Source organism: Oncorhynchus masou, unplaced genomic scaffold, assembly GCF_036934945.1.
Source record: "Oncorhynchus masou masou isolate Uvic2021 unplaced genomic scaffold, UVic_Omas_1.1 unplaced_scaffold_6493, whole genome shotgun sequence".
Classification (NCBI taxonomy): Eukaryota; Metazoa; Chordata; class Actinopteri; order Salmoniformes; family Salmonidae; genus Oncorhynchus; species Oncorhynchus masou.
Genome location: NW_027012931.1, coordinates 831 through 17728, shown reverse-complemented (window position 1 = coordinate 17728; position 16898 = coordinate 831). Strand labels below are relative to the sequence as shown.

Sequence of the window (16898 nt, the reverse complement as noted above, 5' to 3'; positions counted from 1 at the left end):
AATTCAACAGTTGATATTTGATAGGGGCGGCAGCGTAGCCTAGTGGTTAGAGTGGAGGGGCGGCAGCGTAGCCTAGTGTTTAGAGCGTTGGACTAGTAACCGAAAGGTTGCAAGTTCGAATCCCCGAGCTGACATGGTACAAATCTGTCATTCTGCCCCTGAACAGGCAGTTAACCCACTGTTCCTAGGCTGTCATTGAAAATAAGAATTTGTTCTTAACTGACTTGCCTAGTTAAATAAAGGAAAAAAAAATATGTATGTACTTGATATCGGAATCATATGGCTTGCAATGATAATGTGCTTATGGGTCTAACGTGGGTCTAAATGTTGGAGTGAGCTAGATGTGATCCTTATATTCTACTCATGACGTTTGATTATCAGATTCCTGTGATCTGTTCTTCTTTCTTCAAGGTTATAAAAGCTGCATTAATAACAAGTTGGATCATTGTTTTCTCAAGATATCCAAGTGAACCTTTAATAATGTTTTTAAGTAGCTTTTGGGCTTTTCAGTGCATTAGCATGATAATTATTATATTTTGGTTGCTGTTAAACAATTTGGTTTTGTTCTAAGAAATAAGTCTAAAAATGTATGGCTTTTTGCTGTAAGGACAACAATTGACAATAAAATAAGGATAAATACTGAGGGGGATGTATGCCACAAATTTCACAGACCAGGCTATATGGGCTAAGATAATACATTTACAGTGTGTATTGCATTTTACATTTTACTACCATTATTTAAATATTCCACCTATGCCATTTCTGTGTTTGATATTGAATCGAAACATTTGTACAGTAATTTGATATAAACCATCCTCAGTCAGCTACTGTAAAATATTGATTGAAGTCAGTTGTAGTATCATCGTGTGAATGTACTGTGCGTCCTACTTTGAGAATTGACCTATTGCGATGTTATTTATGAAAGGGGTTATCTTGGTGAAGAGGTGGCTTTATTCTTTCTTTGTCCACTGTCGTTGACTTCTTATTATAGCTCAGTGGTCATTTTCGAACGTACGCGAATCCACGAAGCAGGCGGAGTTCTGTTTCCATGACAATTACGTCAATATTAGTGTCGGGTAACTAAAGGTCATGCTAAAGACAAGCGCCACACAGAAGGAAACAGAATGGCGGAGGTAAACTTAACTGTTGTGCTTTAAAACGACGAGATATTCTCGTATGGTGTGGCTTCAGTGTCGTTTCGTTTTCGCGGTACTTGGTTTATTCTATGCGTGGTCACGGGGAGGACAGTCTGAGCGGAGCATAGCCTCGCTAGTAAGCCTGAAGGAGTTTGACTTTACTCGGAAGGATAGCTCAGCTGGCTAGCATGTTTGACTTTACTCGAAAGGATAGCACAGCTGGCTAGTTGGATATGCTAATCTGCTAGATTACTTTTTGACAATTTTTTTGCTTGCAAGTCAGTTAGCTAAATGACGGGCGACTAAAACCAAGTAGAGAACCGTAGTTCGCTACCTAGTAATCCATGTTTACGTTTAATATTGTGAAGCTACTTGTCGGCCTTTCTCCAGTTTACTTCTGCCCGTGTTAGCTTGCTAGCTTTGTGCTTGATTGCACTCTGCAGAGGTTAGCAGCACTAGCGGGAGCAAGCAGTACAAGTTCGTTTCGTTCTTTTAAAAACCGCATATATTAAAGTCAAGCAAGCTCGCTTCTCTATTTTCTAGGAAGCTTGTTCTAAATGCTGATTGAATTTATCAAATGCTATAACTCTTTTGCTTTTTTGTTGCACCTGTGTTTCTAACTAGTTTGTTTTAGACTTATGATGTAGCAGGGCTCTGAAAAATAGCAACAATGCAGATAAAGATTTGAAATGGAATATTTTCACAACGGGTTCTGAGTTAGTTACACCATTATTCTGGCAGATCGTTGAAATCCAACGTCAATCCAGCGCCATCTCTGCTGTTTCTAAAATGACACGGTATAGAGAGAGACATAGTCAATGGAATAACAACAACACTGAATGCTGTAATATATGGATAGATAAACTTGTCAGTATTGTCTTATTTGACTTGTTCATGTTCTCACAGCCCTGTAAAGGGCGACCAAGGTCAAAGTTCAATTCCAATTTCATAGCTGCTATTGTCAGTGACAGACTGCATACAGTAGTATCATCTTTACAGATATGTTCAGTGTGTTGTCAAGATTGGTTGCCTGGTACTGTAAACATCCCGACTGGAAGCTGTGATGTACATGTTCTAGCTTTCAGTAGGGTGTTTACTGCTCCATTCTTCCACCCAGACTCCTAGACCAGTGTTGTTGTTTGTAGATCTAGGTCTGCATTCCAGATTCAGATTTGTAGTCAAAATTAGCACCTTGTCTTCCTCCCATCACTTGGAGTAAACCCTCCAGTGATGCATGTGGTGGATGAGGGAAAGCGGTTGCAAGTAAAAGTGGATTTGGACCAGGGGAGGATGGCTCATAATAATGGCCAGAACTGCATGAATGGAATGGCATATGTTTGATGTATTTGATACCATTCTGCTCAGCCATTACCACAAGCCTGTCCTACCCTATTGAATGCTACCAACCTCAGGTTTGCATCTTCATTTAAATAACTGAATGTTATTGTTTGTACATCTGGTGTTTCCCAGACACAAGTGAGTCGCTTTACTTCCAGTTCTACTGCTGGAAATGGAAGAGTATCCTAACTACTCCATTCTGAGTGTAGTTACTGTAAACATCCTACACTCAGCTATAGCCTGTATGGAAGGCTGGGGAGAGGGTGTTTACTTTGGCTGGCTTGGACAGCTTCAATCTGCGTGGATGGGATTTAATGGATCACTCATGACGAGATGGAAAGATTTATTTTTGTACGAACAGAGAAGAAGGCTGCAATTGATTCCCATTGGTAGTTTTTTTAATGAGAAACCTAACATGTAGAAGATGCAATCAATGGATGATATGTGGATGCATTGTCACCGATCAATAATGACAACACTGTTATTGCAAAAAAATAAACTTTGCAAATGTGTATTGATTGACTGACTGTTTCTTTTATTCCTTGGAATGTTTATAATGTATATCACAGTTTATAGCATACTATTAGCCTAACATTTTTATGGACCTGGTTGAAAATGGTAGTGATTACTGAAGAAAATGCACATTCATTCACAAATTGAAATGTTTTGCCAGTTCACACACCTGTATTCAAAATCCATGGAGGCTACATTAATTTAAAGCTTAATTATTTCACATTATTTACATAAATTCGTTTTCTACTGTTATGGGCACATATTTAATAACCATTGAGCATATCTTGGCGTGAGTAACCAATCATGATATGTCCGAGGATTTTGTAATAAGGAGAGTACTGTACACGATCCCATTCAAAAGAATGGAGTGGAAACCTTTTACAAATGTATCAAGGGTAGACTATGCCTCAAGGTCATCCCAACCACTGGGGGAGAACATCCCAAACCAGCCTGCTTTTCTCTCCACAGGAAGACTTTATCCGCCATATTTGTTGTCGCAGATTCGCCAGAAACCTTCCTCAAAACAAATAAAAATACGATTTTCAATTACTTATTCAATAAGTAATGTAGATATAAATAAATGTACATGTAACTCTTAGGGTATTACGTTTTATTTTACAAACATGGCGACGTCAACTGCAGGTAAGTACTCGATTCGATTGTTTACCTTTTCGTACAGTACTATCTCGAGAAATAACATTTCTTAGCTAGGTAAAAGTAGCAAGCTAGCCAACAGATGTAGTCAAATTACTCATGTAAAGTTTATTCTATGCTAAAAGTGGGGCACATAATTACCGTGACCAGCCACAACATTGACGGTACATTTATTGCAGCTAAATGTTCGCCTTAAAGTTATTGGATTTAGTTTGTAAAGAAAGTATTTGTCACGAAACTGTTCCTGTTTCTCCCAGGGTTTAGCTAGCTTTATTCATACTGCTGAGAAGTCAGGAGTTCAACCATCTTTGCTGTTGCAGTGGTAGCTAAACCTGTCTGGAGAGCTACAGAGTGTGCACAGAGCAAACCAATACACTATACTGCACTGACCTCATTCCATTTCTGTATTCCCAGCTTGTAGTTGCTAGGCTGGCTTGATCATGTAGGCCCTAGCTAGGGTTGAATTCAGTATTTTGACTGAAAGGTAGGTAGCTAGAGGAAAAATATACGGTCCCTGACCAAAGAATGAACCACGCAGAACGAACACTAAACACACGAGGAGACACACAAGCACAATGTAAAGGCCAATCCACTGCCAGCCTATTGAAAATATCTAATTTCCATTGAAGTAATTTAGCAGACACTCTTCTCCAGAGCGACTTACGTTTTCATTCTCATATTTTTCTTGCGTACTGGTCCCCGTGGAAATCGAACCCACAATTCTGGCGTTGCAAGCACCATGCTCTACCAACTGTCAATTAAACTGTCAATGTGTAATGATCTTATTATTAGGCCGTCAACCTTTTCCATAGTCAAATTTGTACATAAACACACATTAATCTTGGCCTGCCTGGCTGTTAATTCACAGGTGGGACTTCCTCCATCTTCATGTGTAAACTGTGCAACCTGTTCTCTCCACACCGAGCACAGCTCCTCTCCCATGTGTCTGAGAAGCACCACACAGAGGGGCTCAACCCTGATGACATCATTGTGGTCCTCATGCCATTGACAGCTCCACTGGAGAATGGTGGAGGTGAGCACCTCCTCAAAGCAACCAGGGATACTAATGGTGGAGGTGAGCACCTCTTCAAAGCAGACAGGGATACTAATAGTCGAGGTGAGCACCTCTTCAAAGCAGCCAGGGATACTAATAGTTGAGGTGAGCACCTCTTCAAAGCAGCCAGGGATACTAATAGTTGAGTTGAGCACCATTTCAAAGCAACCAGGGATACTAAGGGTGGAGGTGAGCACCTCTTCAAAGCAGCCAGGGATACTAATAGTCGAGGTGAGCACCATTTCAAAGCAACCAGGGATACTAAGGGCGGAGGTGAGCACCTCTTCAAAGCAGCCAGGGATACTAATGGTGGAGGTGAGCACCTCTTCAAAGCAGCCAGGGATACTAAGGGCGGAGGTGAGCACCTCTTCAAAGCAGCCAGGGATACTAATGGTGGAGGTGAGCACCTCTTCAAAGCAGCCAGGGATACTAATGGTGGAGCTGAGCACCTCTTCAAAGCAGCCAGGGATACAAATGGTGGAGGTGAGCACCTCTTCAAAGCAGCCAGGGATACTAAGGGTGGGGGTGGAGGTGAGACACCTCTTCAAAGCAGCCAGGGATACTAAGGGTGGGGGTGGAGGTGAGACACCTCTTCAAAGCAGCCAGGGATACTAAGGGTGGGGGTGGAGGTGAGACACCTCTTCAAAGCAGCCAGGGATACTAAGGGTGGGGGTGGAGGTGAGACACCTCTTCAAAGCAGCCAGGGATACTAAGGGTGGAGGTGGAGGTGAGACACCTCTTCAAAGCAGCCAGGGATACTAATGGTGGAGGTGAGCATCTCTTCAAAGCAGCCAGGGATACTAATGGTGGAGGTGAGCACCTCTTCAAAGCAGCCAGGGATACTAATGGTGGAGGTGAGCATCTCTTCAAAGCAGCCAGGGATACTAAGGGTGGAGGTGGAGGTGAGACACCTCTTCAAAGCAGCCAGGGATAATAGGGCATTGCAACAACCGACCGTATTATGGTGTTTCTTTGTTTTTCAACGATCTGAATAATTGGCTACTGAGTGCCTCGGTAGTCCTTCAAACATTTGTAGCAGATTGTAATCCGATTTTGACAGCTCTTTTTAATCCAGGACTAGGCTTAATTTGTGTCTGGGAAACTGGCCCTATAGGTCTGTCTGTGTGTAATAGAGTGATTGATGGCAGTGATCATATTTCTCCCCACAGATAGCCCTGTTAAGAGAAAACGAGGACGTCCTAAGGGCTCAACCAAGAAGATTGTAGCTGATGGGCCCATGACAGAGACTACTAGCCCCAACCAGAAAAAGCAGAAACAACAGACAATAGAAGCCCAATCAGAAGCTGGGCCAGTGGATGAGGAAGAACCAGAGGACAACAATGCCCTGGACTGCAAGAAGTGCAACCGTGTGTTCGGCAACAGGCGACAGATCATGAAACACATCTGCTTGATAGACCTCAGAGAGGATGAGGATCAGGAGGACAACGGTATGTGTGAAGTCAACTGTTTTATGTCTGTTTAGAATAGATCGGAATAGAATAGTGCTTTATGGTCCATCTAGGGATACGTCCCAAATGGCATCCTATTCCCTATAGAGTTCACTACTTTTTACCAGGGCCCATACACGACATGGCCGAAGGTATGTGGACACCTGCTCATCAGACATCTCATTCCAGAATCATGGGCATTAATATGGAGTTGGTCCCCCTTTTGCTGGTGTAACAGCCTCCACTCTTCTGGGAAGGCTTTCTACTAGATGTTGTTGGAACATTGCTGTGGGGACAAGAGTGAGGTTGGGCGATTAGGCCTGGCTCGCAGTCTGCGATCCAATTCATCCCAAAGGTGTTCGATGGGGTTGAGGTCAGGGCTTTTTGCAGACCAGTCAAGTTCTTCCACACCGATCGACAAATCATTTCTGTATGAACCTCTCTCTGTGTACGTGGGTATTGTCATGCTGAAACAGGAAAGAGTCTTCACCAAACTGTTGCCACAACGTTGGAAGCACAGAATCATCTAGAATGTCATTGTATGCTGTAGCGTTAAGCTTTCCCTTCTCTGGAACTAAGGGGCTGAGCCCGAACCATGAAAAACAGCCCCAGACCATTATTCCTCCTCCACCAAATTTTACAGTTGGCACTATGCATTGGGGAAGGTAGTGTTCTCCTGGCATCCACCAAACCCAGATTTGTCCATCAGACTGCCAGATGGTGAAGCGTGATTCCACTGCTCCTGAGTCCAATGGTGGCGAGCTTTACACCACTCCAGCCGAGGCTTGGCATTGTGCATGGGGATCTTAGGCTTATGTGCGGCTGCTTGGCCATGGAAACCCATTTCATGAAGCTCTCGGCGAACAGTTCTTGTGCTGACGTTGCTTCCAGAGGCAGTTTGGAACTCTGTAGTGAGTGTTGCAACATAGAAAAGGCGATTTTTAACGTGCCACGCGCTTCAGCACTTGGCGGTCCCGTTCTGTGAGCTTGTGTGGCCTACCACTTTGCGTCTGAGCCGTTGTTGCTCCTAGATGTTTCCACTTCCCAATAAAAGCTCTTACAGTTGACCGGGCCAGCTCTAGCAGGGCAGAAATGATACAAACTGACTTGTTGGAAAGGTGGCATCCTATGACGGTGCCACGTTGAAAGTCACTGAGTTCATCAGTAAGGCTGCCAATGTCTATCTATGGAGATTGCATGGATTGCATACACACCCTTCCCATCAAGCTGCCCACAGGGATGCTACCCCATGTTGACTCCAATGCTTCCCACAGTTGTGTCAAGTTGGCTAGATGCCCTTTGAGTGGTGGACCATCCTTGATACACACAGGAAACTGTTGAGCATTAAAAACCCAGCAGCGTTGCAGTTCTTGACACAATCTGGTGCTCCTGGCACCAACTACCATACCCCATTCAAAGGCACTTAAATCTTTTGTCTTGCCTATTCACCCTCTGAATGGCACACATACAAAATCCATGTCTCTGATTGAAGTGGATTTAGCAAGTGACATCAATAAGGGATCATAGCTTTCACCTGGATTCACCTGGTCAATTAATGTCATGGAAAGAGCTATATCTATATGTTCACCATCTAAATGTCTATATCAATACCATCTAAATGTCTATATCAATATGTTCACCATCTAAATGTCTATATCAATATGTTCACCATCTAAATGTCTATATCAATATGTTCACCATCTAAATGTCTATATCAATATATTCTCCATCTAAATATCTATATCTACCGTCTATATCTATACCATCTAAATCTCTATATCAATATATTCACCATCTAAATGTCTATATACCATCTAAATGTCTATATCAATATATTCACCATCTAAATGTCTATATACCATCTAAATCTCTATATCAATATATTCACCATCTAAATGTCTATATACCATCTAAATGTCTATATCAATATATTCACCATCTAAATGTCTATATCTACCGTCTATATCTATACCATCTAAATGTCTATATGTTCATCATCTAAATGTCTATCTGTTTTATTGATTGATGCTTAGTTTTCATGATCTCTCCCCACAGACAAAGAGTTTGAGGCTCAACCTGGCGCAGCAGAAGGCAAAGAGGAGGACAGGGAGAGAAGCTCAAAGAGGATACGGCCACTCCGCTCTGAGAGGGTTTCTCTTGTGAAGGACCAGGAACCAGCAGGAGGCTCCAAGAACCCCATCATCAGTGTGGTTCTGACCGCTCATGAGGCACTTCCTGGTAAGTTACAACTACATTATCATCAGTGTGGTTCTGACCACTCATGAGGCACTTCCTGGTAAGTTACAACTACATTATCATCCGTGTGGTTCTGACCGCTCATGAGGCACTTCCTGGTAAGTTACAACTACATTATCATCAGTGTGGTTCTGACCGCTCATGAGGCACTTCCTGGTAAGTTACAACTACATTATCATCAGTGTGGTTCTGACCGCTCATGAGGCACTTCCTGGTAAGTTACAACTACATTATTATCAGTGTGGTTCTGACCGCTCATGAGGCACTTCCTGGTAAGTTACAACTACATTATCATCAGTGTGGTTCTGACCGCTCATGAGGCACTTCCTGGTAAGCTACAACTATATTATGGATGCGCTCCAAATGGCACCCTACTACCTACATGGTGTTATACATTTGACCAGGGCCCATAGGGAATAGGCCGTAGGGAATAGGGTGTAGGGAATAGGGTACCATTGGGGATGCACATGGATCAACCAGAGGATCTTCAGATTTTATCCAGAAAAGTATAGATTCACAATGTTGCTGTTGGTACATTTTCAGAGTTTTATGTATGAAAAATCAGGAAAGTTTATAGTCTATGTATTCCCGATGACTTGTCTTTGTACCTAGGCTGTATGAACCTTTATCTGTCTGTGTATGGTTATTTAGGTGCGACCAGGATAGTGCCGATCGAGGCCACCCCGGCAGAGCCGGTTGCTCCAGCAGACACAGACCCTCAGGAGGCAGGACACAAGAGAGGGTTTCAGGAATATTCCATACAACAAGCTGCTTATGAAGTGCCATTAAAGTCCAACAGGTACAGACGTTTGGGTTGTACACCACACAGCAGTTGAAGATCAAGTACTCAGACTGTTTATGTGGCGTTAATAAACATAATGATGTATTGAGTGAACTGAATCAATGTAGTCTACAGTATTATCAAGCATTGGGAAATGTCATAGTCTATATGTAACACTTTAATGGATGTGTCAACAACAGATTTCAGCATTGTTACTGTAGATACAAACATCATGTTTTTGCTATAGCGCAAATAGAATTTTGGCAAAGTTACTTTGGAAAAAGAGCAACACATATTTGGTTCTACTGTATGTGTGTATTGCAACATCCCTCGTTCATACAGAATAGGACAGACCCAGTTGAAGATCTTCACCTGCGAATACTGCAACAAGGTCTTCAAGTTCCGCCACTCGTTGCAGGCCCATCTGCGAACCCACACCAACGAGAAACCCTTCAAGTGTCCACACTGTGACTACGCCAGTGCCATCAAAGCCAACCTCAGCGTTCACTTGCGCAAGCACACGGGAGAGAAGTTCAGCTGTGAACACTGCTCCTTCCAGTGCCTCAGCAAGGGCCACCTCAAGGTGCACGTGGAGAGAGTTCACCACAAGATCAAGCAGCACTGTCTCTTCTGCAAAAAGAAGTACTCCGATGTGAAGAACCTGCTGAAACACATGAGGGAGAGCCACGACCTAGAGGACAAGAAGGTGAAGGACCTCTCTCTTTTAAAATCTACCATATGCCTTTATACTGTCTTTATTATGAGATCTTATTGATGTGGTTATTAATAACATGTGTTATTATGAAGGTGAAGGACTCGTACCATGAGTATAGTCTACAGACCAGGGAAGGCAAGAGGCAGCTCCTCTACGATTGCCAGATCTGCGACCGCAAGTTCAAGAACGAGCTGGACCGTGACCGCCACATGATGGTTCACGGTAGCGAGAGGCCGTTCGGCTGCGAGCTGTGTGACCACGGCTGCACCAAGTTTCAGGCTCTCCAGGCTCACGTCCGTAAGCATCCCTTCCTCTACGTGTGTGCCACCTGCCAGCAGAAGTTTGTCAGCTCCGTGCGGCTGAAGGCACACCTGAAGGAGGCTCACCCAGAGTCAGAGGAGGCGGTTGGGTTCTCAGAGTCCATCAACAGCAGCTTCTGTCTGCTGGAGCCGGGGGACGACATCAAGAGAGAGATGCTGAGACAGGATGAGATCAGGATGGCTGAGGAGCTATCTCTACTCAACGCCCAGCAGGAGGAGGAGGAGGCCTTCACTGGTGACCCCTCAGAGGAACAGGAGGAGGCCCTCGCTGGTGACCCCTCAGAGGAACAGGAGGAGGCCCTCGCTGGTGACCCCTCAGAGGAACAGGAGGAGGCCCTCGCTGGTGACCCTTCAGAGGAACAGGAGGAGGCCCTCGCTGGTGACCCTTCAGAGGAAAAGGAGGAGGCCCTCGCTGGTGACCCTTCAGAGGAAAAGGAGGAGGAGGAGGCCCTCGCTGGTGACCCTTCAGAGGAAAAGGAGGAGGAGGAGGCCCTCGCTGGTGACCCCTCAGAGGAAAAGGAGGAGGAGGAGGCCCTCGCTGGTGACCCCTCGGAGGAAAAGGAGGAGGCCCTCGCTGGTGACCCTTCAGAGGAACAGGAGGAGGCCCTCGCTGGTGACCCTTCAGAGGAACAGGAGGAGGAGGAGGCCCTCGCTGGTGACCCCTCAGAGGAGCAGGGGGGGGGAGAGGAACAGGAGGAAGGACTGGGAGAGGGAGAGGAACAGGTAGTCCCTGATCCAGGGCCTGAGGAGACATGCGTGTTAAATCAACCTGCACAAGAGGCTGAGACTCTACAAGACAGAACTGAGCCAATCAGTCCTGAACAAACCCAGACAGCAAGAAAAGGCACGACCCAGGAAGTAATCAGTGAAGAGAGAACTGATAAGACACTGATGGAGAAAGACAAGCCTCACGGGGAGAATGAGGTCATTGTGGCTGAACAAGACACTTTGGTAGAAAGGCCTTCAGGCAAGGAGGAGTCAGTGGTGGGCCACCAGCAGCATCCAGAAGAAGACAAAGGTTCTTCATCAACATCACAAGGTCATGTTGAGGAGACTCTCCGGTCTTTGGTTCTGATTCAGGGGGAGGTCATAGGTCAAACAAACGCTTCAGCTGGCCCACAAGGAGAAGATGGCACAACGGAGGAGAGGAGCGCTTTCCAACAGATTCTAGATAAGTTGCAGAAAAGGCAGCTGAACATGGTTGTCTTTGACAGAATCCGAAAAGTATACATGGGACCTGGAATGTGAATACTGTGGTAAGAATATATCACACAAATATATTGACATAGAAAACCATTTTCTAGCAGTATAAGTTGCATTTTTACAAGGGTTTGTAATTTCAGCTACTTCATCATTTTCTATGTGTTGGTAATTCATCTGTAAACCAGCTGTTTCTTTTGAAGCCACATGTTTTCTGTTGTTCCCCGTCTAGGAAAGCTCTTCTGGTACCAAGTGCACTACAACATGCATGTGCGTACTCACACAAAAGAGCATCTACATTACTGTACCCAGTGCAGCTATTCGTCCATCACCAAGAACTGTCTGAAGCGACACCTGATCCAGAGACACAGTAACATCCTGCTGCAGTGCCCCATGGAACACTGTCAGTACTGCACACCTGACAAGTACAAGCTGCAGGCACACCTCAAAACACACTTTGACAATGTGAGTCTGGGGCTGGGGCCCAAATGGAACCCTACTTTTGACCAGGGCCCATAGGGGTCACAATTATGATCATTATTACATTGAAATGTCTGTTTGTTGGCGATTGTGGACTCTTAACATCACCAATTTAATCCAATATTAAAGGAGAAGAAAAGCTTTGCTTGCCCTGTGTGTGAGGAAACGTTCACTGAAGATAAACTTAAGCATCATATCAAGAGCTTTCATCCAGGTAAGAGACAGGGAACAAAGCCCACTCTTTGGTGTTCTATTCCAACAGCAGAGTGTTAATGATGTTTAAATCCAAAATATCATACCCATTTCCTGATTGGAGCCAGGCAGGAAGGTAAGTAAGCCTCGTCAGAGCCAGAACGGCCCATAGGGGAGGAGCCTATCCTGGTTCTGAATCTTGAGGCAGCTTTAATGTACATGTACAGCCCCTGGACAGGACGCTGGCTATGTAGGTAAAACCATCTCTTATCTGCAGATACGCCGATGGACACCATCTCCGAGGCGCTTGGGGTGCGGGTGCAGATGAAGGGCTTGATCGGGAAGAGAGCGTCTAAGTGTCCTTACTGTGACAGCTACTTCATGAGGAACGGAGCTGATCTGCAGCAGCACATCTGGGCTCACCAAGGTAGGACAGTCAAACTCATTAGGCTGCGAACCAAATGCCATCCTATTCCCTATAATGAGTTCTACTGTTGGACTCTGAGGTGGCCCGAAGTGGTTTTCTACACATTTTAAAAGGCAATAGCAACTACCACACTTAACTTTTTAGAGGAAAGTTTTGCTTGCAACGAATGTGATGTGTACTTGTCTTACCTACCTTAGTTGAATGCACTGACTGTAAATCACTCTGGATTAGAGTCTCTGCTAAATAACTACTGACTGTAAATCCCTCTGGATTAGAGTCTCTGCTAAATAACTACTGACTGTTAATCACTCTGGATTAGAGTCTCTGCTAAATAACTACTGACTGTAAATCCCTCTGGATTAGAGTGTCTGCTAAATAACTACTGACTGTAAATCACTCTGGATTAGAGTCTCTGCTAAATAACTACTGACTGTAAATCACTCTGGATTAGAGTCTCTGCTAAATAACTACTGACTGTAAATCCCTCTGGATTAGAGTCTCTGCTAAATAACTACTGACTGTAAATCCCTCTGGATTAGAGTCTCTGCTAAATAACTACTGACTGTAAATCCCTCTGGATTAGAGTCTCTGCTAAATAACTACTGACTGTAAATCCCTCTGGATTAGAGTGTCTGCTAAATAACTACTGACTGTAAATCCCTCTGAATTAGTCTCTGCTAAATAACTACTGACTGTAAATCACTCTGGATTAGAGTGTCTGCTAATTAACGACTGACTGTAAATCCCTCTGGATTAGAGTCTCTGCTAAATAACTACTGACTGTAAATCACTCTGGATTAGAGTCTCTGCTAAATAACTACTGACTGTAAATCACTCTGGATTAGAGTCTCTGCTAAATAACTACTGACTGTAAATCCCTCTGGATTAGAGTCTCTGCTAAATAACTACTGACTGTAAATCCCGCTGGATTAGAGTCTCTGCTAAATAACTACTGACTGTAAATCCCTCTGGATTAGAGTCTCTGCTAAATAACTACTGACTGTAAATCCCTCTGGATTAGAGTGTCTGCTAAATAACTACTGACTGTAAATCCCTCTGGATTAGAGTGTCTGCTAATTAACGACTGACTGTAAATCCCTCTGGATTAGAGTCTCTGCTAAATAACGACTGACTGTAAATCCCTCTGGATTAGAGTCTCTGCTAAATAACTACTGACTGTAAATCCCTCTGGATTAGAGTGTCTGCTAAATAACTACTGACTGTAAATCCCTCTGGATTAGAGTCTCTGCTAAATAACTACTGACTGTAAATCCCTCTGGATTAGAGTCTCTGCTAAATAACTACTGACTGTAAATCCCTCTGGATTAGAGTGTCTGCTAAATAACTACTGACTGTAAATCCCTCTGGATTAGAGTGTCTGCTAAATAACTACTGACTGTAAATCCCTCTGGATTAGAGTGTCTGCTAAATGACCAAAATGTAAAAGCCACTGTATCTCTTCCCTGTTAGGAGTGAAGCCCTTCAAGTGTTCCCTGTGTGACTACGCCAGCCGCAGTAAGAGCAACCTGAAGGCCCACATGAGCAGACACACCACGGAGAAGACACACCTGTGTGACATGTGTGGCAAGAAGTTCAAGTCCAAGGTCACTCTGAAGAGCCACAAGCTGATGCACACAGAGGACGGTGAGAGAAAACCCACCAACGCTTTGAGATCTAGGAATGAGTCCCAAATGGTACGCTATTCCCTATATAGTGCACTACTTTAGACCTGGTCAGAGTTCCTGGTCAAAAGTAGTGTACTATATAGGGCTCTGGTCAATAGTAGTGCACTATATAGGGCTCTATATAGGGCTTTGGTCAATAGTAGTGCACTATATAGGGCTCTATATAGGGCTCTGGTCAATAGTAGTGCACTATATAGGGCTCTATATAGGGCTCTGGTCAGAGTTCCTGGTCAAAAGTAGTGCACTATATAGGGCTCTGGTCAATAGTAGTGCACTATATAGGGCTCTATATATGGCTCTGGTCAGAGTTCCTGGTCAAAAGTAGTGCACTATATAGCGCTCTGGTCAATAGTAGTGCACTATACATGGAATAGGGAACCATTTGGGATCTAGTGTGGGCAGTTAACTGTCCCTCCATACTGTAGGTAAACAGTTCCAATGAACAGAGTGTGATTACAGCGCTGATGAGTATTGTCATCCTGTCTCTGTCCCTCCATACTGTAGGGTTAGGTATGTACATCCTGTCTCTGTCCCTCCATACTGTAGGGTTAGGTATGTACATCCTGTCTCTGTCCCTCCATACTGTAGGGTTAGGCATGTACATCCTGTCTCTGTCCCTCCATACTGTAGGGTTAGGCATGTACATCCTGTCTCTGTCCCTCCATACTGTAGGGTTAGGTATGTACATCCTGTCTCTGTCCCTCCATACTGTAGGGTTAGGTATGTACATCCAGTCTCTGTCCCTCCATACTGTAGGGTTAGGTATGTACATCCTGTCTCTGTCCCTCCATACTGTAGGGTTAGGTATGTACATCCAGTCTCTGTCCCTCCATACTGTAGGGTTAGGTATGTACATCCTGTCTCTGTCCCTCCATACTGTAGGGTTAGGTATGTACATCCTGTCTCTGTCCCTCCATACTGTAGGGTTAGGTATGTACATCCTGTCTCTGTCCCTCCATACTGTAGGGTTAGGTATGTACATCCTGTCTCTGTCCCTCCATACTGTAGGGTTAGGTATGTACATCCTGTCTCTGTCCCTCCATACTGTAGGGTTAGGTATGTACATCCTGTCTCTGTCCCTCCATACTGTAGGGTTAGGTATGTACATCCTGTCTCTGTCCCTCCATACTGTAGGGTTAGGTATGTACATCCTGTCTCTGTCCCTCCATACTGTAGGGTTAGGTATGTACATCCTGTCTCTGTCCCTCCATACTGTAGGGTTAGGTATGTACATCCTGTCTCTGTCCCTCCATACTGTAGGGTTAGGTATGTACATCCTGTCTCTGTCCCTCCATACTGTAGGGTTAGGTATGTACATCCTGTCTCTGTCCCTCCATACTGTAGGGTTAGGTATGTACATCCTGTCTCTGTCCCTCCATACTGTAGGGTTAGGTATGTACATCCTGTCTCTGTCCCTCCATACTGTAGGGTTAGGTATGTACATCCTGTCTCTGTCCCTCCATACTGTAGGGTTAGGTATGTACATCCTGTCTCTGTCCCTCCATACTGTAGGGTTAGGTATGTACATCCTGTCTCTGTCCCTCCATACTGTAGGGTTAGGTATGTACATCCTGTCTCTGTCCCTCCATACTGTAGGGTTAGGCATGTACATCCTGTCTCTGTCCCTCCATACTGTAGGGTTAGGTATGTACAGAGTGTGATTGCAGCACTGAGTATTGCCATCCTGTCTCTGTCCCTCCATACTGTAGGTAAACAATTCCAATGTACAGAGTGTGATTACAGCGCTGCACAGAAACCTCTACTGGTACGACACATGGAGCAGCACGCCTCTTTCAAGGTAATCAGAAGAGGGCCGTCTCTCTATATAAAGCTTTTATAATACAGTCACTAGCATCAACGCATCAACACCAGCCTCTAACAGGTTCAACCTCCACTACCATGAAATACATTTGGACAGCTTAAGGGAGCAGCACAATGTTCCCTCAGGAAAAAAATGACCCTTTCTTGTCTTCATTATTGATGCCAATTGAAATGTGTTTTCCACAGCCCTACCGCTGCGGTCACTGTCACTACTCCTGTAACATAGCAGGACCCCTGAAGAGACATTACAGAAAGAAGCACCCCAACCAGGAGTACTGTAACGCAGGGCCTGGGCCAGCCACCTCTGAGGCTGTGGAGCAGCAAGGTGAGTCGCTCAGCAGAGACACACCGATCTCTGTGTCTCATACTGTACCAACCAGGAGTACTGTAACGCAGGGCCTGGGCCAGCCACCTCTGATGCTGTGGAGCAGCAAGGTGAGTCGCTCAGCAGAGACACACTGATCTCTGTGTCTCATACTGTACCAACCAGGAGTACTGTAACGCAGGGCCTGGGCCAGTCACCTCTGAGGCTGTGGAGCAGCAAGGTGAGTCGCTCAGCAGAGACACACCGATCTCTGTGTCTCATACTGTACCAACCAGGAGTACTGTAACGCAGGGCCTGGGCCAGCCACCTCTGATGCTGTGGAGCAGCATGGTGAGTCGCCTCAGCAGAGACACACTGATCTCTGTGTCTCATACTGTACCAACCAGGAGTACTGTAACGCAGGGCCTGGGCCAGCCACCTCTGAGGCTGTGGAGCAGCAAGGTGAGTCGCTCAGCAGAGACACACTGATCTCTGTGTCTCATACTGTACCAACCAGGAGTACTGTAACGCAGGGCCTGGGCCAGCCACCTCTGAGGCTGTGGAGCAGCAAGGT

The 16898-nt window shown here is 44.9% G+C and overlaps 1 protein-coding gene across 1 annotated transcript; it reads left to right on the top strand.

The window, feature by feature from the left end:
* The first annotated feature begins 3466 nt into the window (after positions 1-3466).
* On the top strand, positions 3467-16582 carry LOC135536673 (zinc finger protein ZFAT-like). The gene is given in 14 exon segments (XM_064962927.1): positions 3467-3629; positions 4510-4716; positions 5865-6143; positions 8199-8381; positions 9051-9198; positions 9523-9895; positions 9997-11445; positions 11447-11471; positions 11648-11880; positions 12025-12109; positions 12365-12514; positions 13985-14158; positions 15909-15997; positions 16207-16582. Coding segments are annotated over 14 exon segments (3690 nt in total). The 5' UTR covers positions 3467-3610; the 3' UTR covers positions 16483-16582.
* The last annotated feature ends 316 nt before the right edge of the window (positions 16583-16898 follow it).